At 50.3% G+C, this 26152-nt stretch overlaps 1 protein-coding gene and 1 long non-coding RNA gene across 5 annotated transcripts in view; one reads left to right on the plus strand and one right to left on the minus strand.

Moving 5' to 3' along the window:
- The window catches only part of SMAD6 (SMAD family member 6), a 137832-nt gene that overhangs the window by 44576 nt on the left and 67104 nt on the right, over positions 1–26152 (plus strand). The window contains exons 3-6 of one of the 4 annotated variants that reach the window (XM_070468679.1): positions 5244–5520; positions 15739–15825; positions 16251–16449; positions 18372–19714. In XM_070468679.1, coding sequence (XP_070324780.1) covers positions 18892–19714 — 823 coding nt within the window. In that variant the 5' untranslated portion in view covers positions 5244–5520; positions 15739–15825; positions 16251–16449; positions 18372–18891. The remainder of the gene's footprint in view (positions 1–5243; positions 5521–15738; positions 15826–16250; positions 16450–18371; positions 19715–26152) is intronic. The other 3 variants (XM_070468680.1, XM_070468682.1, XM_070468683.1) reach the window with 3 other exon arrangements.
- On the minus strand, positions 1257–15925 carry LOC139035555 (uncharacterized). The gene is made up of 2 exons (XR_011488147.1): positions 15840–15925; positions 1257–1844 (listed from the first exon to the last, which is right to left on the minus strand). It is a non-coding gene; the product is annotated as an uncharacterized lncRNA (long non-coding RNA).

Consider the following 26152-nt stretch of genomic DNA (forward strand, 5'->3'; position numbering starts at 1 on the left):
GCTGGGATTTGAACCCCAGCAGCATGACTCCAGCATCCCCAGTTTAACCACTGGGCTACACTGCCAGCTTAAATTCAGTTAATGATAGTTATTGGGTTGGTCGACAAGTTCATTCAGGTTTTTCCATACGATGTCGTACCACTCTCATGCTTACAAAGGCAGCAAGTGTTTACAACCACAGAGGCAGGAACTGGCCTTGGAGTTAAGCCTGTGTTCAACTTCCAGCACTGACACGAATGACCTCAGAGGCTGATCCTTGCCTGTCTGAGTCTCAGTTTCCTTCTCTGGAAAGTGGAAACAAGACCAGCCTTGGCAGCCTTAACTCTGACCAGGGTGTCAGCGTTGTTGTATGTGAAGGGTCTGGGACAGGGTAGATTTTCATTAAATAACTACTCTTATTACTTTGATGGCTGATGTAGGGAGGTGGCCTGCCCGAAACTGAGACTTCAGAAGAGTATTGTTTAAACAAGAGAGACCCGCCACTCAGCTATAGAAGCACAGAGGAGGGGTGACGTCTAGTTAAACAGATCTGGTGGCTTCACAGGATGCAGCATGTGGTTGGAACCCTGGCTTCAGTTGGACAGCCTTGAGTTCAAATTTCAACATCCAGCCCTTACTCTCTGGGTAGACTTGGGGAATTGCTTAACTTCTTTGTAAAATGAGAACACGAGGAGAACTATCCTCCTAGGTTTGTGAAGAGCGGATGAGATTGTTCAGGAAAAGAAGCGCTGGGCACACTGGCAGGCAGTGGTCCGTGCTCAGTAAATACTGCTGACACTATTGCTCCTGGGGTGGGGGAGGGGGTGGCAGACAGAACGATGCTCCCCCCACCAAAGATGTCTGTGTCCTAATCTCTGGAACCCTCAACTGTGCATCCTAATCGCTGGAACCTGTGACTGTGTTAGGTCACGTGGCAGAGCAGAATTCACGTTGCTGGTAGAATTAAGGTTGCTAATCAGATGACCTTGAGATGGGGAATTATCATGGGTTATCAGTGTGGGCCTCATGTCATCACAGGGCAGATGAGTCAGGATAAGCTAGATAATGCTGGGGTAACAAACACCCCCCCAGTCCCAGTGGCTTTACTATAGCCATGTTTAGGTACTACCTGATGAGTTATCAGGATGCTCTTTTCTTCAGTCACTCAACCATCCAGCTGTAGGAAGTTCCATGTTGATATGTTTCCATAATGACGGCAGCAGGGAAAAGAGAATATGGCAAATCACACACTGGCTCTTAAATCACCTTCCTAAAAGTATTGCACATCACTTCTGCTCGTATTTTATTGGCCAAAGCAAGTCACATGGACACATTTGAGTTCAACTGGGTGGAGAAGCACAATCCTACTATCTTCCCAGAAAAGAGAGAAATGACTATTTATCAAATCTTAATACCTATCATCAATGGTATAGTCCAGAGTGGGGCTTGGGTTGAATGCAGTTCAGACATAATTTGTTTGGCATGTTCAGTATTTTAAATAATTATATAAAGTTTCCAACATGTATGACATCAAACTATGTCATATGCAAGTTCATCTATTCTGGCTAAATTTGAAAAGTTGAACTATTGTGATAATGAGCCCAGCTGTATTAATTAGAATTAGGTTGGGCAGATTATAACAGAAAATGTCAAAATAACAGTAGTTTAAATAAGATACATGTTTCTTTCTCATATAAAAGGAGCCAGGAGAGAAATAGGCAGCTCAGGCCTGGGTATGTAGATTCAAAAAGCCATCAGGGGCTTGGGTGTCTCTGTTCTGTTGTCTTCAGTGTACAGCTCCCATGTGCAAAGGTTGCTTCACAGTCCATGATGGCTTCCAGGGTTCCCGCCATCACATTCACATTCTAGGCCAGAGAAGAAAAAGTTGAAGTCAAATAGGAGGCCTCCAGATGAGCCAGCTCTGTTTATGCAGCCTTCCCAGAATTCGTGCACAACGCATCTACTTACAACATTGTCTAGATAGTTGCATGGCTATACCAAGGGCAAGGGAGGATACAGATGGTCATGTGACTGTGCTCAAGCCGAAGGAGTCCTTTTCCCCCAGGATGAAATTTTCCCAGCTGAAAATAAATCATCTTTCTGCTATTAAAAAGAAAGAGGAAGAAGTGGGGTTGCCATTGGCACTTAGTCTCTGCCAGGAGCCTGCAGTCCTGATTGTCTGGAGTGGTATAGTAGATCCTCATTCACACTGGGCCTGAGTGCATCAGTTTCCCACAGACCCCACCACTCCCTGATGCCTCTCCAGCACTCTGTCCATTACTATTTATCACTGGGCTTGTGTTGGCTGTTTGGTTTTTTTTTCTTAGCAGAATTAAGAGGAGAAAGAAATATTTCTTTTATTATGTTAAAAATCAGAAAGTGCAAAAAATATACCAAGAGAATCATGAGAGTAGAAGCATGTTTCTCTGGGGAAGAGAAAAATATTCTTAAAAAAAATTTTTTTTTTAATATTAAAAACATTTTTTATTGGCTGCAGTATGCAGCATTTTAGTTTCCTGACCAGGGATTGAATCTGTGCCCCTTGCATTGGGACTGTGGAGTCTTGACCACTGGACCACCAGGGAAGTCCTGCGAAAAATATTCTTAGCTGTATATCATGCAAACAAAGTGTATTAGAAAGAAAGCAACTTAATACACTGTTCTGAAACAGCTGACTTGCTTTAGTCACCGCTCTGGCCAGGCATTTGACTGGTTGTATAGCTCCCTGGGAAGACACTGGGCCTGCGATCCTCCTGGTTTTGCACAGCTCACCTTCTTTTTGGGAGAACAGCCCCATTTTGTCCAACATCTTTTACCCCTTATTTGGGATGACCCTGCCCTTCTTTGTATTCGGGACTTATTTTGAGCAAGTTCAAAACTGTCTTGTAAAGTTCAAGATCATTATGGCAGGCAAAAATGCAGTGAAATAGCACACCACTGTCAGCTAATTACTAAAAATCCTTTAATAGCTGACATTATTATAAATTATATACCCATTATGACAGGGACAATTGAGCTCTCTGTTTTTCTTGCCCTGCATTGGAACCCCAAACAATGCCGTCTTGTTGGAGAATGACCTGGATGCTCTTGGAAGCAAGCTGGGAGTTTACATGGGCTACCTATGCTGACCACAGCAGCCTGTGGGCCTCTGAGGACACCCTGTTGCTGGGTGGGGATGAGGCAGCTACCTGAAAAGGCCTCAAAAACAACCATTTTCCTGTTCCTACCTGCCTCCCCCACTGCTATGGCTGCAAGAGTCCCTTCCCCAGGGAACCTCCCAACCCCACTCTGTTCCCTGTTCTTTCCCTGCTCTAGACCTAGCTCAAAGAGCCCCTCCTCCAGACAGCCTCCCCTGATTCTCCTTAAAGCTCCAGGCACATGGTTGGTTGGTTCTCTTTTGTTTTTGCTTTTAGGTTGAGCACATAAAGTGCACATATTAAATGTAAACCTTGGAGGTTTTTTTTTTACCTATGTGTACACTGTGTAGCCTCCTCCTGAATCAAGACATGGACTATGGGTCCTCTCCTGACTCAGAAACGTACCTGTGCATGAGAATTCCCTCTGGAGAGTGACAGATGCAGCCTCTGGCCTAATCCAGAGATGCCAACTCAGTAGATTTTGAGTGGCTCAGGAATGCAGATGAATAGCACCCCTCAAATAGAAGGGACTTCCCTGGTGGCTCAGTGGCAAAGAATCTGTCCAATCCCTGGGTTGGGAAGACCCCCTGGAGGAGGGCATGGCTAACCCACCCAGTACTCTTGCTTGCAGAATTCCATGGACAGAGGAGCCTTGTGGGCTACAGTCCACGGGGTTGCACAGAGTCAGACACGACTGACCTGACTAAGCAGCAGCAGCCTCGGGTGGAGCAGGTCTGCAGCCCACCCTGGAGAAACCTACTCCGTGCTCGCAGGGGTAGGTCCCCTGTCTTCTTTGTTACCCGCCCTGTCAGATGGCGGCGTGCTCCGATCCCTTGTCTCAGGACCCGGCAAGGTTCTGGGCTGCAAGAGGCATCCACAGGGGTGGATCTAGGCTGGGTGCTGCCTGAAACTATGCAATTTGGGAGGCTGGCCCAAAGAAAAAGAATACTCTGATGGGTGCAGGGCCTTGGAAGGGCCTCCCACAAGTTACTTTAACCCCACTTTCAATCTACCTCTGGCAGCCACTTAAGAGTTCATGGTCTTAGAGGTTGTGGGGGTGAGAAGTTTTCTGTTGGATGAGACAGCTTACTTCTTCCATTCACAGGAATGGCCACGGGGATGCTCAACCTTGCTTCAGATTACAATCACCTGGGGGAGCTTAAAAAACCCCCCACATACCCAGCCCTCCATTAGATATTCTGATTTGATTGGTCTGGGGTAGGGGTTGAGCTTTAGTATTTTTTAAGCTCCCAGGTAATTCTAATGCACAGTCAAGGCCAAGAACCTCTGAGCAGAGGCCTGGCTCTGAAATTTAATCTTTATCTGCTCCAGATATATACTGAGTATATAGCTTCATATATACTGTATATAAGTATATAATGTATATATACTTAGTATATATATTTATAGTCTTATATATTTATACTCTTAGTATATATACTCTTATATATAATCTTTTATATGTCTAAAAGTCTATGTATATACTTATATAAAAGATTATATCCATATATAAGCATTTATATACTAAGAGTATAATTAAAACCAGGTAAATGCATGTCCTCCACCACCTTCCTTCTGCCTCTCCCGAAGGGGCCAGGACTTCTGACTGTGGTTGGTGTCATCCAAGCCAATCATGTCCCTGGGCTACCTTCAGAGCACCCACTCCCTCCTGGAGACAAATCAACTAATAATACTGGGCATTTATGGAGCAACTTCTGTTATATTTATAATCCTCATGGCAACATTGCCTTTCAACAGGAAGGAAACTGAACTCAGGAAACCTTAGTGATTGCCTTCAGAGCCTCAGTGGGACTGGAGCTGGGATCACACCCGGGCCTTTAGGGTTCCAAAGGCCACGTGCATTTCCCCGGCCAGGCTGCTCCTGGAAGCAGTGCCTGTTAACTGAACACCAGCCATGCCCAGGGCACAGGTCTGGGGCCCACTTACCCATTAGGCATGGCAGACACGGTGCCTAGGGCCCATGGTAATTTTAAGGGGCCTAGAAAATGTTTTAATTTTCATTTTGTTTGAAATCAGAAGAAAAGAAATAATAATGATAAGCATACAATGATGAATCCAGCCTGGCTTACATTTGTCTTCATGCCAAAACACTTATAAAATACGAAGGTACCCATGCAGACAAAAGCATCTAGGGACCGTGGAAGTCACAATGCAGCCCTGTGAGGAGTCCCGGGTTCTGGAAGCTGCTGACCATCGTGTTCCCCAGCCTTTCCCAGGGCACAGCGAGTGCTAGTGAGGACTGAGGCAAGAAATGTTTATCACACACCCTCTGTACGCTGAGCTCTGGGAAGTAAACAAGAGCAACAAGCGTGTCCTGGTCTGGCGGGGAAGAGACGATGTGCAGACAGGAAGCTAAGACAGGACAGGATGCCCTCTCCCACTGGTCAGTTCTTACTTCTATCTCTTCTTATTTTTTTAAAATGTTATTTATTTGGGTCTTCGTTGCTGCGGGGGCTTTTCTCTAGTTACGGCAAGCAGGGGCTACTCTCTAGGTGGACTGCTTCCATGTCTTGGCTATTGTAAATAGTACTGCTATGAACACTGGGGTGCATGTATTTTTTTGAATTAGAGTTTTCATCTTTTCCAAATATATGCCCAGGAATGGGATTGCTGGATTATACAGTAGTTCTACTTTTAGTTTTTTAAGGAACCTATAGGGTTTGCACCCATTTACATTCCCACCAACAGTGTAGGACTTCCTTTTCTCCACACTCTCTCCAACATTTATTATTTATAGATTTTTTGATGAAAATCATTTGATATTATTGGTTTTTTGATATAGACTTTGTGGGTTTGATTTGCATTTCTCTGATAATTTGCAATGTTGAGCATTTTTTTCCTGTGCCAGTTGGCCATCTGGATGACTTCTTCAGTGAAATGTATATTTAGGTCTTCTGACCATTTTTCCATTGAATTGTTTGTTTTTAGTTACTTAATGTCGTGATCTTTTCATACTGAGGGCTATCTCATTCTTTTTCAATAGCTGGATGGTATACAGTAATTGATTTAACTAGATCCTTTACTGATAACCTTGTTTCCAATCTCTTTGTTATAAAGTCACCTTATGGAGCATAACTCCCACTTAATTGTGCATTAAATAACTGTATATACACATTATTTCACTATGTGCAAGCACATGTGTATGTCTGCACATAAAGCGGAATCACAGCAGCAAGAGGTGCGGGCACTGTGAGGGAGGGGTGATTGTTTAGTTTAAGTCATTCTCAACTCACTGAGACCCCATGGGCTGTAGCCCACCAGGCCCCTCTGTCCGTGGGATTTTCCAGGCAAGAATACTGGAGTGGGTTGCCATTTCCTTCTCCAGGAGATCTTCCCGACCCAGGGATCGAACCCGGGTCTCCTGTACTGGCAGGCAGATACTTTACCACTGAGCCACCGGGGAAGCCCGTGAGGGAGGGGAAGTTGGGACAACTTCATGGGGAGGCGAAAGTGGCCATATCTATCTACATTAAATTTTGGGAGCACCTCCTGGGTGCTGGGCTAGGGGTACAGAGGGGAGGAGCATTCACGCTTTGTTCTTGGGGGGCCTCTCAGATTGGGACAATAACTTGTATTCCTGGGAAGGAGGGCTGTACAGATGCCAGGATAGAGAAAGGAAGGCAGCCACAGGACTGTCTCTCGGCAGAGAGAGGGAAAAAACTGGCGGAAAAGAAGGAAGAGCATTGCAGGCAGGTGAACCAGCCGGTGCAAAGGCTGGTTGTCAGTTGGCAGGAAACAGGGGAACTTTGGGGGTGTTCTGGGGTGCAGGCTTCTCTTGTTCAGGGTCCACATGGTGGGAGGGGCAATGGGAAGGGACCTACACCTAACCGGGCTGGGAAGTGACTCTTTGCCCTGTCGGGTCATGGGGTTCTCAGTCTGGGAGCCTCATGATGAGAGAGAAATGCTAGAAACCTTTTTCTGGCTGTGGTATGGAGGGATGATTGAATAACAAGGACTATCCAGTAATCTCCCAGTCCCTGAGGGGCAGGCTTTTTGCACTAAAGGCCTTTGACCCATAGCCAGGGCCCTATAGAAACAAGCAGCTGAATTATAGTCAAGAACTCAAATGAGCCATGTTCCCAGGCACTGTCTCTGAGACGAGGGCTCCTGTATTTGGCTGAAGGCTAAGGGAGTGAGCTTCCTCCACCAGGAGGCCTGGGCTCAGGCCGGGGTCAGGTCTGGGGTCACAGTCCAGAGCTGCTCACAGTGATTGTGACATTCTTTAGGAGTCTCTCATCTCTGTTCAAAGAAAAAAAAAAAAGCCGCTCCATTTTGCATACTATTCCCTGATATATCTAGGTTAGCTTTAATAGTAAAAGGGGATACATTGCAAATATAATATAAAAGTAAATTTCTCCAATCTCTTTGAGTCAAATTAGCCCTCCAGAAAAATCCTTTGACTTCAAGAGATTCACCTAGTTTGAGAAGGATGGATGAAGGCAATCCAGTTTCATTGCAGTGAAGCTACAGTCCTCACCCAGGTCTCTGTGTAACTACCTCTGACCCTCTTAGCAACCAGGAGACTTGTTGCTGAATCAGACTTCACTTATTCACGCCTCTGTTCATTCATTCACCTGGTATTTCTGAAGCCTGATAATGTTCAGGGCATTGCCCTCTCCTATGACACTCACAAGGAGCAAAATAACAGTAGCAGCTCTAAATGCTTTGCATATATGATATCAATCAATACAGTGACCCTACAGAGTAGGTACTATTATTATTAAATCCATATTACAGATGAGGAAACGGAAACTTGGAGAGGATAGGTAAAGTGACCGAGGCCACACTGTGAGCACCAGAGCCAAGATTAAAACCAGGCAGTCTGACCCCAAGGCTGCCCTTTTATCTCCTGTTCTGTATACACTGCACAGTTAGGGTGAGAAGCCTTAGGCGCCAGGATAAGGGGCAAAGAGCCCTGGGAGCTAAAAAACCTCAGGTCAACCTCTGACTCCCTCCAAGCGGCCCTGTGATCTTGGACAAATCACTCTCTTTTTCTGGTTCTAGAATCTCCTCTGGCTCCCCTCCCTGTCCTGTTCTGAGCTGTTTAGACTATTTAGATAGTGGAGGGTTAAGTGCAGCGCAAGGGGTGTGACCAGCAGCATTGGGAAGGGCAGTCTCTCTAGGTTCCCAGGAGCTGCTGAGTTCCACAGGGTGCCAAGACCTTATTCCTGCCGCAGTCAAGCAGGCCCATTTTATCGATGAGGAAATTGAGTCTCCCAGAGGTTAAATAAAACAACGAACTCCTTGCTTATTTAGCTAATGGGCGTGCTCAGCTGCCCGATTATATCTGACTCTTTGCGACCCCACAGACTGCAGCCCCCAGACTCTGTCCATGGGATTTCCCAGGCAAGAATACTGGAGTGGGTTGCTGTTTTCTTCTCCATGAGATACTCCCAACCCAGGGATCGAACCTGCATCTCTTGCGTCTTCTGCATTGGCAGGCGGATTCTTTACCACTGGGCCACCCGGGAAGACAACATCTCCCGTGTACTGAGCACCTGTTAGGCGCCAGACACTGGACTAAATCTTTGACTCTGCAAAACAACCTCCCAATATTATTATTACCAGTTAAGTGTCAGGCTCCGCGTCTGTAGTCTCTAATCTGGGAATAATAAGAGCACCCAACTGGGGTTTGTGTTAGGAAGTTAAGGAGGTTGCCCATGGTCACACAACTGAGAGGTAACTGAACAGGATTTGAACCCAGGTCTGTTTGGTTCAACAAAATAATGGTTAAGAATCATTACTCCGTGCTGCCCAAGCACAGGCTGCCTGGAGTGGTCATGGCAAGTCGGCATTTGATTCATAGAGGCTGTGGTAATAATAAGTCCCAAAATTGTAGACAGGACCAGGAAAAGCCCTTCTGAGAGAAAGTAAGATGTGAACAAACAAAAAACCCTAAATGTAGGTGAAATTAGTAGTTCGTTAAACCGGCATTCCCAACATTGCATGTATTCAGATGATTATTAGGATAATTCAGGTGATGCACAGATAAACTACCTATTTTTTAATGTATTATGTATTTATGTATTTTTTTTGTAAGAAATGCTTTATTAAAAAAATGTTTTTTGGTCACACTGCACAGCTTGTGGGATCTTAGTTCCCCAATCAGGGAATGAACCTGGGCCCTCAGCAATGAGAGCATGGAGCCCTTACCTCTGGACTGCCAGGAATTCCTGATTTGATGTATTTGTTTCGTTATTATTATTTTAAAATTTTATTTATTTATTTTATTTGTGGCTGTGCTCTTTGTGGCTGTGCGTGCTTTTCTCTAGCTGTGTGCATGGGCTTGCAGTGGCTTCTCTTATTGTGAACCACAGGCTCTAGGATACATGGGCTTCAGTAGCTGTGGCCTGTGGGCTCACTAGTTGCATCTCCCAGGCTGTGGAGCACAGGCTGAGTAGTTGTAGTACATGGACTTAGTTGCTCTGTGGCCTGTGGAATCTTCTTCCTGGACCAGGAATTGAACCTGTCTCTTGCATGGGCAGGTGGATTTTTACTACTGAGCCACCAGCAAAGCCCCTATCATTATATATATACATATATACATGTGTATATATTTAAATTTGGCTGACCCAGTTTTTAGTTGTGGTATGTGAACTCTCAGCCGTGGGATATGGGACCTAGTTCCCTGACCAGGGATCAAACCTAGGCCCTCTGCATTGGGAGCATGGTGTCTTAGCCACTGAACCACCAGGGAAGTCCCTTTATGTATTTATTTTAAAGTCATAAATTTAACTAGCACATTTGTGACTCCATTGCTATTATTGCTTATGACAAGGCTAAATAAAAGTGGTGAACTGACTTTTAAAATTAAATAAATAAGCGTCAATAAGGTGTCTTCACTGTTCAGATGTTCTCTTGCACCCTCAAGTCTGTGTACGAGCAAGTCACATGGGTTCTATCTTCAGATATGTCCAGGATCTGACCGCTTCTCCCCACGCCAGCATGGCCTCTCCTGGACCACTGCCACGGTCTCCCACCAGGCCGCGATCTCTGCCCTGCCGTCTATTCTCCATGTGGCAACTAGAGGGAGCCAGTCAAACAGAAGGCAGATCATGGCCCTCCTCTCAGAACCTCCAGGGGCTCCCAGCTCAGAGGACAAGCCAAAGACCCACCAATGGCCTGGGTACCCTATAATCTGCATGCCCCCCCCCCCCCAGCAGTATTTGTCTCATCTCATGACCTCTTTGATGGTCCTGGGATATGCAAGGCACACTCCCACCTCAGGACCTTGGCACTTGCTGTTCTCTGAGCAACATTCATCTCCCAGATAGTGTCAGACAGTGTCACCATCAAGACCTTGCTCAAATGTTAACTTCCCAGAAAAGTATCCCCTGACCACTTTCTCTGAACCATATCCACTCTCTCCTGGCATTTGTCTCTTCTTATTTTTAACATTGGCACATTTATCTTCCAAGATGCTGGCTATGATTATTTTGTTTATGGTCTGTCTGTCCCCCCACTGGACTCCTTGAGCTCAGGAGTTTCTGTGATTTGCTTACTGCAGTATCCCTAGCACCTGGAACATGGCCTTACACCCAATAGGAACTAGATGAGTATGTGTCATGTGGGTGAATACATGCCTGTGTGCATTCTTCAAGACAGAAAGGGTCTGCAGCATTCATCAAAGTCTCAGAAGGGTTATCCATCCCCAAAGGGTACCCATGCTCTCCCACTTGGGACCACGTTGACCAACGAGATTTAACCTTCTAAAGGGGCAGATGACACCACTTAGCCAGTTGTTGTTGGGCCTATAGTTGTTTTCCTGAGAACTAATAAGGGAAGCCTTGATTTATCCATTAGTTTTCTGTGAAGTGGGCTAGGATGACTCAGTCTCCTTGCCAGTCCATCTCACCATAGCAAGAGGTGGCCAGACTCTGTCTATGATGCCTCTGTTCATAAGCAGTAGCCCCTAAAACCTGGCTCTTCCCACCACCAAGTTCTGCCTTGTGAATTCCTAGCTAATGTGGAAACATCCAGGCTTCCCAGGTGGTGCTAGTGGTAAAGGACCTGCTTGCCAATGCACAAGACATAAAAGTTGTGGGTTCGATCCCTGGGTTGGGAAGATCCCCTGGAGGAGGGCATGGCAACTCACTTCAGTATTCTTGCCTGGAGTATCCCTTGGACAGAGGAACCTGGTGGGCTATGGTCCATAGGGTCGCAAAGAGTCAGACACAACAGAAGCGACTTAGCATGCACAGGCATGGAAACATCCCAAAGGGAAAAGACCGTGTTTCCTTTTTTAGGGCCAGATACTAAGAAGAAGCTCTATACAGTCAGCAAAAACAAGACCGGGAGCTGACTGTGGCTCAGATCATGAACACCTTATTGCCAAATTCAGAATTAAATTGAAGAAAATAGGGAAAACCACTAGACCATTCAGGTATGACCTAAATCAAATCCCTTATGATTATACAGTGGAAGTGAGAAATAGGTTTAAGGGACTAGATCTTAGACAGAGTGCCTGATGAACTGTGGATGGAGGTTCGTGACATCGTACAGGAGACAGGGATCAAGACCAACCCCATGGAAAAGAAATGCAAAAAAGCAAAATGGCTGTCTGAGGAGGCCTTACAAATAGCTATGAATAGAAGAGAAGCGAAAAGCAAAGGAGAAAAGGAAAGCTATTCCCATTTGAATGCAGAGTTCCAAAGAATAGCAAGGAGAGATAAGAAAGCCTTCCTCAGAATGCAAAGAAATAGAGGAAAACAACAGAATGGGAAAGACTAAAGATCTCTTCAAGAAAATTAGAGATACCAAGGGAACATTTCATGCAAAGATGGGCTTGATAAAGGACAGAAATGGTATGGACCTAACAGAAGCAGAAGATATTAAGAGGTGGCAAGAATACACAGAAGAACTGTACAAAAAAGATCTTCATGACTCAGATAATCACGATGGTGTGTTCATTCACCTAGAGCCAGACATCCTGGAATGTGAAGTCAAGTGGGCCTTAGAAAGCATCTCTATGAACAAAGCTAGTGGAGGTGATGGAATTTCAGTTGAGCTATTTCAAATCCTGAAAGATGATGCTGTGAAACTGTTGCACTCAATATACCAGCAAATTTGGAAAACTCAGCAGTGGCCACAGGACTGGAAAAGGTCAGTTTTCATTCCAATCCCAAAGAAAGACAATGCCAAAGAATGCTCAAACTACCGCACAGTTGCACTCATCTCACATGCTAGTAAAGTAATACTCAAAATTCTCCAAGCCGGGCTTCAGCAATATGCGAACCATGAACCTCCAGATGTTCAAACTGGTTTTAGAAAAGGCAAAGGAACCAGAGATCAAATTGCCAACATCTGCTGGATCATTGAAAAAGCAAGAGTTCCAGAAAAACATCTATTTCTCCTTTATTGACTATGCCAAAGCCTTTGACTGTGTGGATCACAATAAACTGTGGAAAATTCTGAAAGAGATGGGAATACCAGACCACCTGACCTGCCTCTTGAGAAGCCTGTATGCAGGTCAGGAAGCAACAGTTAGAACTGGACATGGAACAACAGACTGGTTCCAAATAGGAAAAGGAGTATGTCAAGGCTGTATATTGTCACCCTGCTTATTTGACTTATATGCAGAGTACATCATGAGAAACGCTGGGCTGGAAGAAGCACAAGCTGGAATCAAGATTGCCGGGAGGAATATCAATAACCTCAGATATGCAGATGACACCACCCTTATGGTAGAAAGTGAAGAGGAACTAAAAAGCCTCTTGATGAAAGTGAAAGAGGAGAGTGAAAAAGTTGGCTTAAAGCTCAACATTCAGAAAACTAAGATCATGGCATCTGGTCCCATCACTTCATGGGAAATAGATGGGGAGACAGTGGAAACAGTGTCAGACTTTATTTTGTGGGGATCCCAAATCACTGCAGATGGTGACTGCAACCATGAAATTAAAAGACACTTACTCCTTGGAAGGAAAGTTATGACCAACCTAGACAGCATATTAAAAAGCAGAGACATTACTTTGCCAACAAAAGTCCATCCAGTCAATGCTATGGTTTTTCCAGTGGTCATGTATGGATGTGAGAGTTGGACTGTGAAGAAAGTTGAGTGCCGAAGAACTGATGCTTTTGAACTGTGGTGTTGGAGAAGACTCTTGAGAGTCCCTTGGACTGCAGGAGATCCAACCAGTCCATCCTAAAGGAGATCAGTCCTGGGTGTTCTTTGGAAGGACTGATGCTGAAGCTGAAAAGCCAATACTTTGGCCATCTCATGCAAAGAGTTGACTCATTGGAAAAGACCGTGATGCTGGGAGGGATTGGGGGATGGGAGAAGGGGACAACAGAGGATGAGATGGCTGGATGGCATCACCGACTCAATGGGCATGAGTTTGAGTAAACCCTGGGAGTTGGTGATGGACAGGGAGGCCTTGCATGCTGCGATTCATGGGGTCGCAAAGAGTCGGACACGACTGAGCGATTGAACTGAACTGAACTAAGAAGAACACTCAACTCAAGCAGCCCTGGGTTCAAGCCCCATCTCTGTCACTTGTTGGTTGAGTGACCAAAGACAAATTACTTAACCACTCTGTTTGCTTTAAAAATGATTTTGTAAGAACAGGAACAAAATCTGGGGGGATTTGATGAGATAGTGCATGTAAGTGTTTGGTCCAGATGATCATGAGCGTGGAGCTTGGTGAAGCAAGGTGTTTTAAACCAAGCATGTCACAGATATAAAATGCCCACTACGTGACAGATGTTATGCTAAGGACCAGGGAGAAGAAATGGGGTAAGTGCTGTCTTGTGTGAATTAGCTTCTCTGATGGTACAGACAGAGTGAGAGTGAGTGAGAGTGAAATCTCTCAGTTGTGTCCGACTCTTTGTGACCCCATGGACTGTAGCCTACCAGGGTCCTCCATCCATGGAATTTTCCAAGCAAGAGCATTGGAGTGGGTTGCCATCTCCTTCTCCAGGGGATCTTCCTGACCCAGCAATCAAACCTGGGTCTCTCACATTGCAGGCAGATGCTTTACCGTCTCAGCCACCAGGGAAGCTACTATGGTACAGATAGAGGGGCATCAAACGGCCTGTTTCTGACTCGCTCAGCGGGGCTGTGGGTGGCCTGTGCCTGACAGTCTCCCCATTTTAACCACGTGGCATTTACATTCCAGAGACAGAGAAGAATTGTCATCAGGTTGTATGGGTTTATTAACTGTGAGAAAACACAGGATTCTTTGGGGGAATATTAGAACAACAGGGAAGGAGCAGGTTTGAATCTGAGAGGTCAGAGTTACTTCTTTGTGAGTCACTTTGTGAGTAACCTGACTGTGGAAACCTGAGGAGCAGCAGCCAGGACCCTACATTTCTCCTCTCCCGTACCCCCAGGACATTTGATCTTGTTTTCCAGAGGGGCGGTTTAGGAGGGTATCCTTAGGCTGCTGGAGAAGACTCTTGAGAGAGCAAGGAGATCAAACCAGTCAATCCTAAAGGAAATCAACCCTGAAGATTCACTGGAAGGACTGATGCTGAAGCTCCAATTCTTGGCCACCTGATGGGAAGAGCTGGCTCATTGAAAAAGACCCTGATGCTGGGAAAGCTTGAAGGCAAAAGCAGAATGGGGTGACAGAGGATGAGATGGTTAGATAGCTTCACCAACTCAATGAACATGAATTTAAGCAAATTATGGAGCCAACTGGAGGACAGAGGAGGCCGGTGTGCTGCAACAATCCACAGGGTCGCGGAGTTGGACACGACTTAGCAACTGAACAATCACCACCTAAGGCTGAAGCTCTGAGGCCCTGCCCTCTGGGCACTTACACATGCACCCTCTAGTGGTCACAATGCAGGTAGGCGCCAGGCTGCATGGGCCCTGGAAATCCAAGGACAAGGGGACTGACTGCCACCATCCTTCCCTTCCTGATACTATTGCTATTGAGACATGGTCTTCCTGGAATGAGGGATGATTCTGGGACCTCATGTCATTGAGCTTTGGTTGCCATCTGTTGCACGATTCCTATTTCCATCTTACAGTTGAGAACCCCAAGGCTTATAGAGCCGAGGGAGGTTAAACAGGATCAGTGCTGAACTCAGGCCTACCACACTCTGGTTTCCGTGCTCTTCAGTGTCATCTAGCTGGCACCTAAAGGCACCCCAACCCGAATGCCTCATCTCTGGGTGAGCAGAAGGCAAACTCTGTCCAAATTACTGCTCAGGGAAGGAGGCAGACCTCCCCAGAGAGGTTACTATTTCAGTCTTTCCTTGGTCTGAGGCCCCAAACACAGACCTGACATCCCTCAGGGTGCTCCCCCAGGAACCCTTCAGAAAGGGATGTCCTGGTACCTCAGGGAGAATTGGGGAATGGAGCGAGAAGGAGACATGGTTTGACTCCAGGGGTAGGTGTTGAGCATTTGTGGAAGCCCTGAGGGGTAATCTGTCTGCTTGCTGTCCTTTCCCTTTTGCTTCCCTTCACATATACCCCTTTCCCCAAACGGGCTGGGTTGAAATCCAGCCTCTGCCACTAATTATAAGCTTGTACAAGTTACTTTAGGTCTTTGTGCTTCGGTGTCCTTAACTATAAGTTAATGGTTAATAACCATGCCTACCCCCAAAATGCTGTTAAATGGAGTCTAGGGCCTTAGCCCACAATGCTTTGATTCAGCAGGTGCAATGGACCACAGTTTGAAAAGCAGTGTCCTCAAGGATATGCTCTGGCAACACAGACCCACATCACTTCCTTGCTGTTAGGGTGAGTGCACATACCGGTTGATGCCTCCGTGGTGTTAGCATTTTAGCACTTTGAAGACTATCTTCATTTCAATGATTAATTCCTGTTCCTCAATTTCCTCACCTGTGAAATGGAGGTAACAGTATCTATCAGGGCTTTTGTGAGAATTACTAAAATCTTTGTAATGCTTGAAACATGGTCTTGCCCACAGTAAGTGCAAGCTATTATTGTAATCCACAGCCACATCAGTGGGTACCCTGAAGAAACACTTTACATTTCTCCCTCTATTTTAAGACGCACTAATTTCCCCAGGGGCCAGAAGTGACTGAAAAGAGGCCTCAAGGTCCGTTGTCCTCTCGGTGTTGCTTACACTGGTGTTTTGTTCACTTGTGAAAATTCACCCTGTTTACTTGTTATTTGTAACTATACATGCACTTATTTCATAGGGTCTTCATGGTCCCGTGAAGAACGCAGGACAGGCATCATCATCTCCGTTTTTCAAACAAGAAAATGAGGCCAAGACAGCTATTCCGTTTTGGCTAATGCAGAAGGGGATGCGGGTGAGGAAGCTTCTAAGTCCGGCTCTCCATTCGCCAGAGTAACCGCCTGTCCCGGAGGGCGCAGAGTGAACAATACCTGGTCCAGGTAAAGCTCGGCAAAGGCTTAAGCCCATTCAGCAAACACTGCCCTTCCCCCAGCGCACACTTAAGTCGGGGCGGCACAGGGCACTCGCACTGCTGCTGCCTCACAAGGCCAGCCCCACACGTGGGAACCCCTGAGCGAGACCCGCGCGCCGGCGCCCCCTTCGCCCCCGCGGGGGAATGGCGCCCAGCCCCGGGCCAATGAGAGTAGCGGAATTTATTTCATTCAGTGCGGGGCCGGGCTCTTGCCCGGAAAGGGGCGGGGCGCCACGCCGGGGGCGGTGCCGCCGCGCGCCCGGGAGAGGGCGGCGCCCGCCCCGTGGCCCGGCCAATCGGCGCCGCGCCCGGAGAGGGAGGGGGGACCAGGCCTTTTTTCCCTCCGCGCGGGGCCAATCCCGACTTTACAAGCTTGAACTTTTGCCACCCTCGGACGAGAGAGCGCGCCCGAGGAGGTACCCCGCCGCGCCGGCTCCAGGGGCAAGAGCGGCCTTAACCCTTCCCGCTCCAGGCGGTCCGCTGCTGCCACCGCGCCCCCACCAGCTTGCCCGGGATCAGAAGGGATCTGGGCCCCCAACCCACCCCCATTTCCATGGTGAAATGTCGCTGGGGAAATCACGAGCCCTACCCACATCCCTCTTTGTGGTGCAGAGAATAAACTGGGGAAGGAAAGGGGGTGGAGGAGTCACCCAGCCTCGAGGGGGCCCGGACGGCTGGCGGCCCGCCTAGCTCTGAGGGAAAGACTTGGCGACCGAGAGGAGCCCGAGAGAAGACATTCCCCGCCTCCACCCCACCGTCTGTAACTCCCTACCTCGAGCAAGCCTAGAGTCCCTCTGCGAGAGGTATCCCACGCCTCCCGGCTGACCCAGCGGACTACCCCCGACTTTGAGCAGGGGTTGTGGAAACCTCGTGCTATCACATTAGATCCCGCCACCCCAACAAATCAGCCGCCCCCTACTGCCAAAAAAACGTAAGCCAGGAAAGCACACACGCACACCCAGTTTTATTAGCCTTCCCTGGGATGGGGGTTTGTACCAATTCTAAAGTGCAACGTGTGTTTGAAGTTTGTGCACAAGCCAAGGAGAGGCAAAGCGCCCCGTTTGCGTCCGAGTCTCAGTGGGTCCACCAAGCTCTCGCGCAGCCAGGCTGCCCGTGGTTTGTGTAACCGTGTGTGTGTGTGCGCGCGCGCTCGCATCCGTGCCCGCGGCGCACGCGAGCCGGAGAGCCGGCCGTGGGCGCTGTCAGGCCCTGGGCGGGGGAGGGGGGTGGTGCTGGGGCAAGCGTGGGGCGGGGGCCGCGGCTCGGCCCGCCCCGGGAGCCGGCCCCTTGGAGCCTCGGGCCCTGCAATGGGACGTGTTCTCCTTTAAGAGTTAAGAAACTTGAAACCTTGTTTGCGCAACAATCAGCGCCGCGGAGCCGCCAAAGTGTCTAGACTGGCATATGATGGGAGGCAGCCAATGACTCCGCGGCGCTCCTCCGGGGGCCCTCAGTGTGCGTTTGAGGAGAACAAAAAAGAGAGAGAGAGAGCCGAGTGGGGGAGCGAGCGAGGGAGTCGAGCCGAGAGAAAGAGCCGCCGGGCGCTGCCTCGCCAGACCTCGCCGGGACCGCGGGGCCACCGGGAGGCACTTTTCGTGGAGGGGGAGGGGGGCGACCTCTGCAGCCGCAGCGTCCTGGGCGTCCGAGTGCAGCGTGGGGCGGGCTATGACCTCTGCCTCGGTGGATTGCATTTTAATTAAGGATTCCCAGCAGCTCTTTGGGATTTTTACAGTTTCCACTCATGTGTTGACACCGCGTTCAGGAGAAATTCGCTCCAAGTGCATCTAGCGCCTGGGACCTGAGACAGAGTTGGCCTTTCGTGCATGCAATTCCAGGGATTTTGGTTTTGTTTAGGGTTCTTTTTCTTTCTTTCCTTTTTTTTTCTTTTTGCAGGGAGTAAGAAGGAAGCCGAGGGTATCATCAACAAGCCTGACTTTCGGATCCTGCAGGAAAAACCCATATAGTGAAGCGCTTGGGTTTTAAACGCAGGGCTTTCCAGACACATTTGGGGAGTTCAACTCGAGCGCTTTGTGCTCATGGACCAGCCGCACAACTTTTGAAGGCTCGCCGGCCCATGCGGGGTCTTTCTGGCGGCGCGCCGCCTGCAGTCCCTCTAAAGCGCCGGGGCTGGAGTTGCTGAGCCTCCCGGCCGCCGGGGTCCATGTAGCCGCGGGCCGGGCGCCGACTGCGGATCGGCGTGCGCGCGTTCCCCGCCGTCCAGCCCCGGCGAGCTCCCTCATGTTGCAGCCCTGCGGTGCCCCTTCGACGACAGGCTGTGCGCGGTTTGCACGGCGCCCGGCGGCAGAGCTTCATGTGGGGCTGCGGCCCGCGCAGCCGGCGCCTCGCTGAGGAAACGGACCCCCGGTAACCGGAGACCGCCTCCCCCCCCTCCCCCGGCGCCAAAGGATATCGTATGTTCAGGTCCAAACGCTCGGGGCTGGTGCGGCGACTTTGGCGAAGTCGTGTGGTCCCCGACCGGGAGGAAGGCGGCGGCGGCGGCGGCGGCGGCGGTGGCGGCGACGAGGATGGGAGCGTGGGCAGCCGAGCTGAGCCGGCCGCGCGGGCACGAGAAGGCGGAGGCTGCGGCCGCCCCGAAGTCCGCCCGGTAGCCCTGCGGCGGCCCCGGGACGCAGTGGGACAGCGAGGCGCCCAGGGCGCTGGGAGACGCCGGCGCTCAGGGGGCCCCCCGAGGCCCATGTCCGAGCCGGGGGCTGGCTCTGGGGGCTCCTCGCTGGACGTGGGGGAGCCGGGATGCCAGGGCTGGCTGCCCGAAAGTGACTGCGAGACGGTGACCTGCTGTCTCTTCTCGGAGCGGGACGCCGCTGGAGCTCCCCGAGAAGCCGGCGAACCCCTGGTCGGGGCGGCCCAGGAGCCAGAGAGCGGCGGGCGGAGTCGCGAAGCCCGCTCGCGGCTGCTGCTGCTGGAGCAGGAACTCAAGACGGTCACGTACTCGCTGCTGAAGCGGCTCAAGGAGCGCTCGCTGGACACGCTGCTGGAGGCGGTGGAGTCCCGCGGCGGCGTGCCGGGCGGCTGCGTGCTGGTGCCGCGCGCCGACCTCCGCTTGGGCGGCCAGCCCGCGCCGCCGCAGCTGCTGCTCGGCCGCCTCTTCCGCTGGCCCGACCTGCAGCACGCCGTGGAGCTCAAGCCCCTGTGCGGCTGCCACAGCTTTGCCGCCGCCGCCGACGGCCCCACCGTGTGCTGCAACCCCTACCACTTCAGCCGGCTCTGCGGGCCAGGTGAGCGCGCCGCGCCCGGCGGGTCCTCGCGGTTCCCCTCCAGCCACCTGCTGCGGCCTTCTCTCTCCCCTTGACACTCGGGTGGGAGGGCGAAGCTGCGGGTGTCCCCGGGGTGCCCCGGAGCGTGGGAGTTCCCAGTGGAGGCGCCTCGCCCTGGCAGGAAAACCGGGTAGTGGGGATGTGGGCGCACACATCAAATGGCAATTTCATCTTAAGGCTTCAGCAAACTCAGGCTGGCGCGCTGCCGTCCATGGGGTCGCGAAGAGTCGGACACGACTTGGCGACTGAACAAACTCAGAAAGGTGCATATTTCACTTTTCTCTGTGCGGCTTCAGGGACTTAAGGCAGACCCCAACTTTGTAGACGGCGGGAGAGAAGGGCAGGTCTAGGAGAGGCCAAAGACACCTCCCGCCCCCAATTCATTTACCCCTAGTCCGAGCCGTGGCCTGAGGCATTTGTGTGCATATGCCTATACGTATGGTATACTTTGTCGGATCCAAGTAGATGCAAGTTGTAAATTTTGGTGTAGACAGTTCATGACTGGAGTCAAAGGTGTTCGTAAATTGTCCCACTTGTTCCTGTCTATACTTTGGAGCAAAGCTTTTGCAGGGTAACCTTTCTCAGAGTGAAGACCACCGTCTTGTTCTGATTGTTGCCAGCATCCCTTGGGTGTCAAATGCCAGGGCCTACTGTCATCATCCTCAATTCTGTGTCCAGCTTTTCTAGAGAATCAAGAGTCCTGGAGGTGTGTAGGTAGGGAAGGAAGCAGGTACCTTAGAGAACCGCTCCCCTTCTTTGTTCTGTTCCTGGGATTTTCTGCACACGTGATCTACCCAGTCCTGCTTACCTGAGCAGGCTCTGGATGCTGGAGCAGAGGTGAGGACAGATGGAGACTCCTGCATCCTCACCCCCTTCCCTTGCGCTACAGGGATCACACATTTTAGCCTGTAGCATCTTCTGGGTGTATGCATCTTAGCTGGCATGGCGGGGGTTAGGGGAGGGGAGAGGGGTGTTCTGCAGGGGTGTTGGGTCTGGGCAGGCCCTGAATTCTTCCAGTCTGGCCCTTCTGGGGAGAGACAACACCCAGCCTGGGGGCATTTAAGAGGGTCAGATCACACAGGTCTCCTGACTCCCAGTGTGGAAGGGAAGGGCGGGGCTAGAAGCACGGATGTGTCCCAGGTGTCTTGTTTATGTCTGGGGTGGTGGCTGGAGGCGAAGGCCGGTGCTTCAGCGGTGGCTCCTGAAGAGAGAGCACTGGAGGGGGCTGGGGAGAGGCAGCGTTGATCTGACTGCCCGCTCCCCGTTTGGTCATTCCAGGCCAGATTCTCAGGGGCTTGGGCCGTCACTTATCTGTGGCCCACTGCTGGCCTTTTGTGTTCCTTGTTCCTCTCTGACAGCTTCCCCTGGAAGTGCATTTTCTCACTTTTCCTCTCTGACTCCTCCCTGCCTCTGAGGAGTAGGACCTAATTGTGGTTGCCCTGTTCCTGGTCCCCCTTTTTTTTAAGTGGGAGAGAATTGGTCGGGTTCCCTCTGCTCTTTCAGAAGGCCCCGCTGGGCATTTTCTTTCTCACCACATCAGTCTGCTAGGGGGTATTTGTTGAGCACTTACTCTGTGCCAGGGACACGCTGGGTGATGTAGTGGGGAGAGTGGAAATATGAGTAGGATCCATGCCCTCAAGAAACAGAATCTTTGGGTAGGGGTCGGAGGAGAGCTGGGACAGAGATGGGGGAGGTAGGGTCAGGCCAGGGCGTCTGGGGTGTGCTTGTAACAGGGGCACCTCTAGGAACCTTGCAGGATGGCTGGTAAAGGGAGATGAGTATTGAAGGGTAGGAGGAGGGGGCCTGCTGAGAGTTAAGGTGCCAGGCAAGTTCAAGTGCGTGGGTGGGAACAGATGGGATGAAAAGATTGGAGACAGGCAGAACCCACCCTGCCCATACTTTTTGGATAGTCAACTTGGGTCTTGGTTTGAATTTGGCGAACTTGGGCAGTTTTAAGTTAAAGGGCAAACTGCAGTGGAATGGTTTTGACCCACAGACCGGGTCCTAGGCTCTGTCCTGCCAGTATGACAGCTTGACCTTGGAGGGGGAGTAATCTCACTTCTCTGTCTCCCTGTGGGTCAGTGGGCTTGGCTCTAGAAAATTCTCCACATCAAGTTCCAGACTCAGCATCGGCACTTGACTCCTCTCCTTGTCCCAGAAGGAGGCGCTGTTGCAGGGGCTGTGCCTGTTCTCCGGCTTCTTCACCAGCTCAGCGCTGCGCCCCGCCCCCCCACCCCCCATTCAAGCCACCCCAGGGGCATTTGGGAGGACTGGTGGTCTGAGAAGAGTGTCCTATAGGCGCCAGATTGACCGTTTTGCTTCATCTTCTGCCCGATGGCTTAGGCCACCAGGACTGAGAACTGGGGGTCTGAGGGGGGCGTGCGGTGCTCTTTGCTGCCCACCCCACCCCCGCCTCCTGGCCGCCAGCCTGACTCCCTAAGCTGGGCGGGTGCATAGCTGGAGCTCAGCCGTGCGCGTCCTGATAAGGAGACTGCTCCTTCCAGGCCTCTGGGGGAGAGGGCTGGGCACCAGGGCAGGCAGACAGACTGACAGATCACACACATAGCAGACGCACAGAGAGTAGGCTGGAATACTCAGCAGGCCAAGTGAGGGACACCCACCCACACCCCAGGGCCCCCTAGCAGAGGGATCCCTAGTGACAGGCAGCCCCTTTCTGGGCAGTGTGGCTCCCTGCTGCTCAGAGCAAGCGCTCCTCCCTCCTTCAGCTTGCTTTGGGGCATTGGGGCCGGTTTTCTTTGGGCCTCTTCTCTCATCTGTAAAGTGAGGGGCGATGAGGGGCGAACAGCATCCCTAAGGTCCAAGGGGCAGATTCCAGGTAACACAGGCCTGCCCTCTCCCCTGTGCTTGTCTCAGAGAGTGGGGTCCCCATACCTAGCTCTGCCCTGGGCTTCCTGCTCCCGTGGGACGCAAGCCCTGGCTTTCCCTCCGTCTGGTGTATCTTTCTGTCCCAGGAAAAGCCAGTTTGCCGAGCTTGGTGCCTATGTGGACGGAAATGTGGAGAAATACTTTAATCACAGTTCTAACCTGTGTTTATAGAGCTCCTTTCTCCTGAAAGTATCCATTAACTTTGGAATAAATCTCCTGCTCTTTGCTTCACCACTTTTTTTTTCTGTAATTATATTCAGTAAATTACTATTATCCAAATTGCGCCAGGGAAAGAGACAGAGCTAGGGAGAGAACTTCTAAACGACTGGAGGAGGCCGCCTAGGAAAACACAGGGTTCCCAGGCCAGGACTATAGGAATTAGAATGGGCTAGAAAGTTTTCCTTTTATTTGGCCTGGCATTATCCCTTTGAAATGAGATCAATTTCAAGTTGGGCTTCCAGGCCCCCGCCCCGCCCCTCTGGCGGCCCCTCAGCCTGCCCGCCCTGCTCCTCGGAGCTCCTCCTTGGAGGTGAGGAAGGGGTGATAATGTGCAGTTTGCCTCTTGCTGGCGCCAGCCGGCCGTGCTGTTTATCTGGCTGCCGGGGGAATCTGGGCAATTAGGCTCCGCCGGCCTTAAAGCGCCAAGAGCTTCTTTTCGGCATCTCCCACCCCAGGGCTTGGGGTTGATCCCTCAGGTTCTGGGGGTGGAGGGGACAGGCACCCGGGAGGCCACTCCTTTGGAGGGTGAAAACTGGGAGGCCCAGGGAGGCACGTGAACCTTTCCTAAGAAGATGCTAGGCTGCACAGATGGGGTGGAAGGTAACGTCTCCAGCTGAAACCTTACCAGGCAGTGGGAGAGGCTGTGAACTCTTCTGGCTTTGCAGTTAGGGTCTAGATCCCAAAGGCTCAGTACCCCCTGGGGGCTAACCAGAGGCTTGTCTGGGCTGAGCTGAGCTGACCTGAACTGGGCTGAGCGTTAGCCTTCTGATACACTCGGCCCCTGGCTGACTGCTCTCACTTCTGAAGGAAGTTGGAAGAGATTCCTGAAGTTAATGTCTGAAGCTGGCTGTCTGCAGAGGCTGGAGTTTCTGATCTCTCTCTCCCTCCCCTCCCCCACTTCCTCCCTCCCTCCCTCCCTCCCTCCTGCCCATGATCATTTCTTTCCAAGGGGCCTGTAGAGCCCTAAGAGTGCTCCCCTTGAAGTTTAGAGCACCAAAGTTATTATTTGGAAATCAGCACAAGTTTTCTAAGTACTGAGGTAGCTTCTAAGAGGGGAGTGTGGACAGAGGGCCTGGAGGCACCTTACACTTTCCTCTTCGGACCTTCTGTCCCACCTGAGTTCTTGACCTGGGGCTCCATCCTCCCAGATCCTTGCAGGGAGGGTGGATGTGTTGGAGTTGCCAGTGAGAGGTTTGTGTATAGCAGCAGTTTTGTGCATAGCAGCATTTATTCCCTAAGAGCCAAAAAGTGGAAACAACCGAATGTCCATTGGCTCACAGATAGATAAACAATTGTGGTATAGCCATCCAGTGGAATAGTATTCAGCCATAAATAAGAATGAAGTATGAGAGAAGGACAGGATGGTTGAGCCTGGAAACCGGTATGCTAAGTGAAGGAAGCCAGATACAAAAGTCCTCATGTTACAGGAAGCCGTTGGTGTGAAACATCCAGAATAGGCAAACCCATGAGAATAAAAAGTAGATTTGTGGTTGCCTTAGGTTTAGGGATTGGGAGGAATGAATGACTGTGAATAGGGCAGGGTTCCTTTTGGGGTGATGAAAATGTTCCGTAATTAGGTGGTGGTGTTGGTCTCACAACTCTGAATATACTAAGAACCACTGAATTGTATATTTTAAAAGAGTGGATCTTAGGGTATGTGAATGATAACTGTTTTTTTTTTTTTTTTAAGTGACTTGGTGTTGGCCCTTTGTTTAGTTGAAGTGGAATGACATTAGCCTTCCTGTGTGGCCTTGAGTGGGCCCTTTACCTGCCTCCACCCCGTTTGGCCCATCAGTTAGAAGAAGAAGATGAGCTGGGGGGAGCCTCTGATGTTCTACCCCCATACCCTGGGGGTGGAGTCTCTTTTTCACTTGGCTAGGATGGACGTTTGTGATGTGCTTCCAGTCTCCCTGCAGATGGTTTTGCTAGAACGGAGGAGGATGGGGGTGCTGGTAAAGTCCCTGCTGAAAGCTTTGCACTTCCCAGGTCTGTAGACTTGTTTTCTGTCTCACTCATGTGTTAGACACGCCCAGGTGTGTCTGTGAGTGGTGAGTCTCGTAACTCGAGGCCCAAGTGGCTCCTGTGAGGGGGATCTTCTTGAGCCCCTCTTCCCCTTTCCGGGTTCCAGGTCACAGCCACTGGAAGAGATGCTGGGGTTGATTACAGTGGCTTGACTCCAGCCAGAATAGCGCATTGCTGCCAGATTTCACTTTTGGGGACAGATCTGGGGGCAGATGTCCAGACTTCCTGACCACGTGTAGCCTGGGCCTCAGCCAATCAGGTGTTTGCAAGAGGAACCCCGACACAGGAGTTGGAGGCCTCCTGATAAGTTAGTGGGGAGTAGTGGGAAGGGCATGAGACTGGGGGGTCAGGAAACCTGGCCTCTGGTTCTGCCTCTGCACCAGCTCCCTGTCAGACTCTGCGGGAGTCACTTCTACTATTCAGGCCTCAGTCTTCTCCTCTGTGCAATGGAGCACTGGCTTCAGTTCTCTTTTCCCCATGGGTGTCTAGCCCTTCCTGTGTTTTGCCTCTTGTCCTGAGAGTCCAGTCCTCACTTGAGTCTGGTCTTTGGCTCTTCTAAGGTTGGTGGATAAGGGGGCTCCTACTGAAGGAAGCAGTTCCCCTCCTTGAGTCTTGTTTGAGGTCTCCCGTGGGTGACCCTTTTGGCCCCATAGGTCCTCTTTCTCCATACCTTTGTCTGATGCCTCCAGCTTTTCCATTAACCTTATCACTGTTGTCTTTGTCCACATATGTATACTGAATGCTTTCTGTGCATGGGATGAACCAGACCCAGCTGGGATGAAGGAGTAGAAGACTGAGTGCTGCTTTTTTTTTTTTTAAATGTGGACCATTTAAAATCTTTTATAAATTTGTTACACTATTGTTTCTCTTTTATGTTTTGGTTTTTTGGCCACTGAGGCATGTGGGATCTTAGCTCCCCAACCAAGAACTGACCCTACATCCCCCTGCATTGGAAGGCGAAGTTTTAACCACTGGACTGCCAAGGAAGTCCCAACAGAGTGCTTCTTGATTGCCTGTCTCATTGGGTTGTAGAACAGAGGCAGGCCTGGGCTCCGATCCCAGCTCCACCATGATTGGCTGGGGGCACTGGACAAGTCAGTTTTCTCATCTGTGAAATGGGAATGATAATGGTCATATTCTTTATTTTTGAGAAAGGATGAAATGAAAATAGGCACCCAATGAGCATGATTAACCACTCTGTACCTAAGGTCCAAAGGAATAAAATGCAGTGAATGAAATGGAACGGTCCCAGCCCAGAGAGAGAGACAGGGT

The sequence above is a fragment of the Odocoileus virginianus genome, chromosome 6, assembly GCF_023699985.2.
Source record: "Odocoileus virginianus isolate 20LAN1187 ecotype Illinois chromosome 6, Ovbor_1.2, whole genome shotgun sequence".
NCBI classification, from domain to species: domain Eukaryota; kingdom Metazoa; phylum Chordata; class Mammalia; order Artiodactyla; family Cervidae; genus Odocoileus; species Odocoileus virginianus.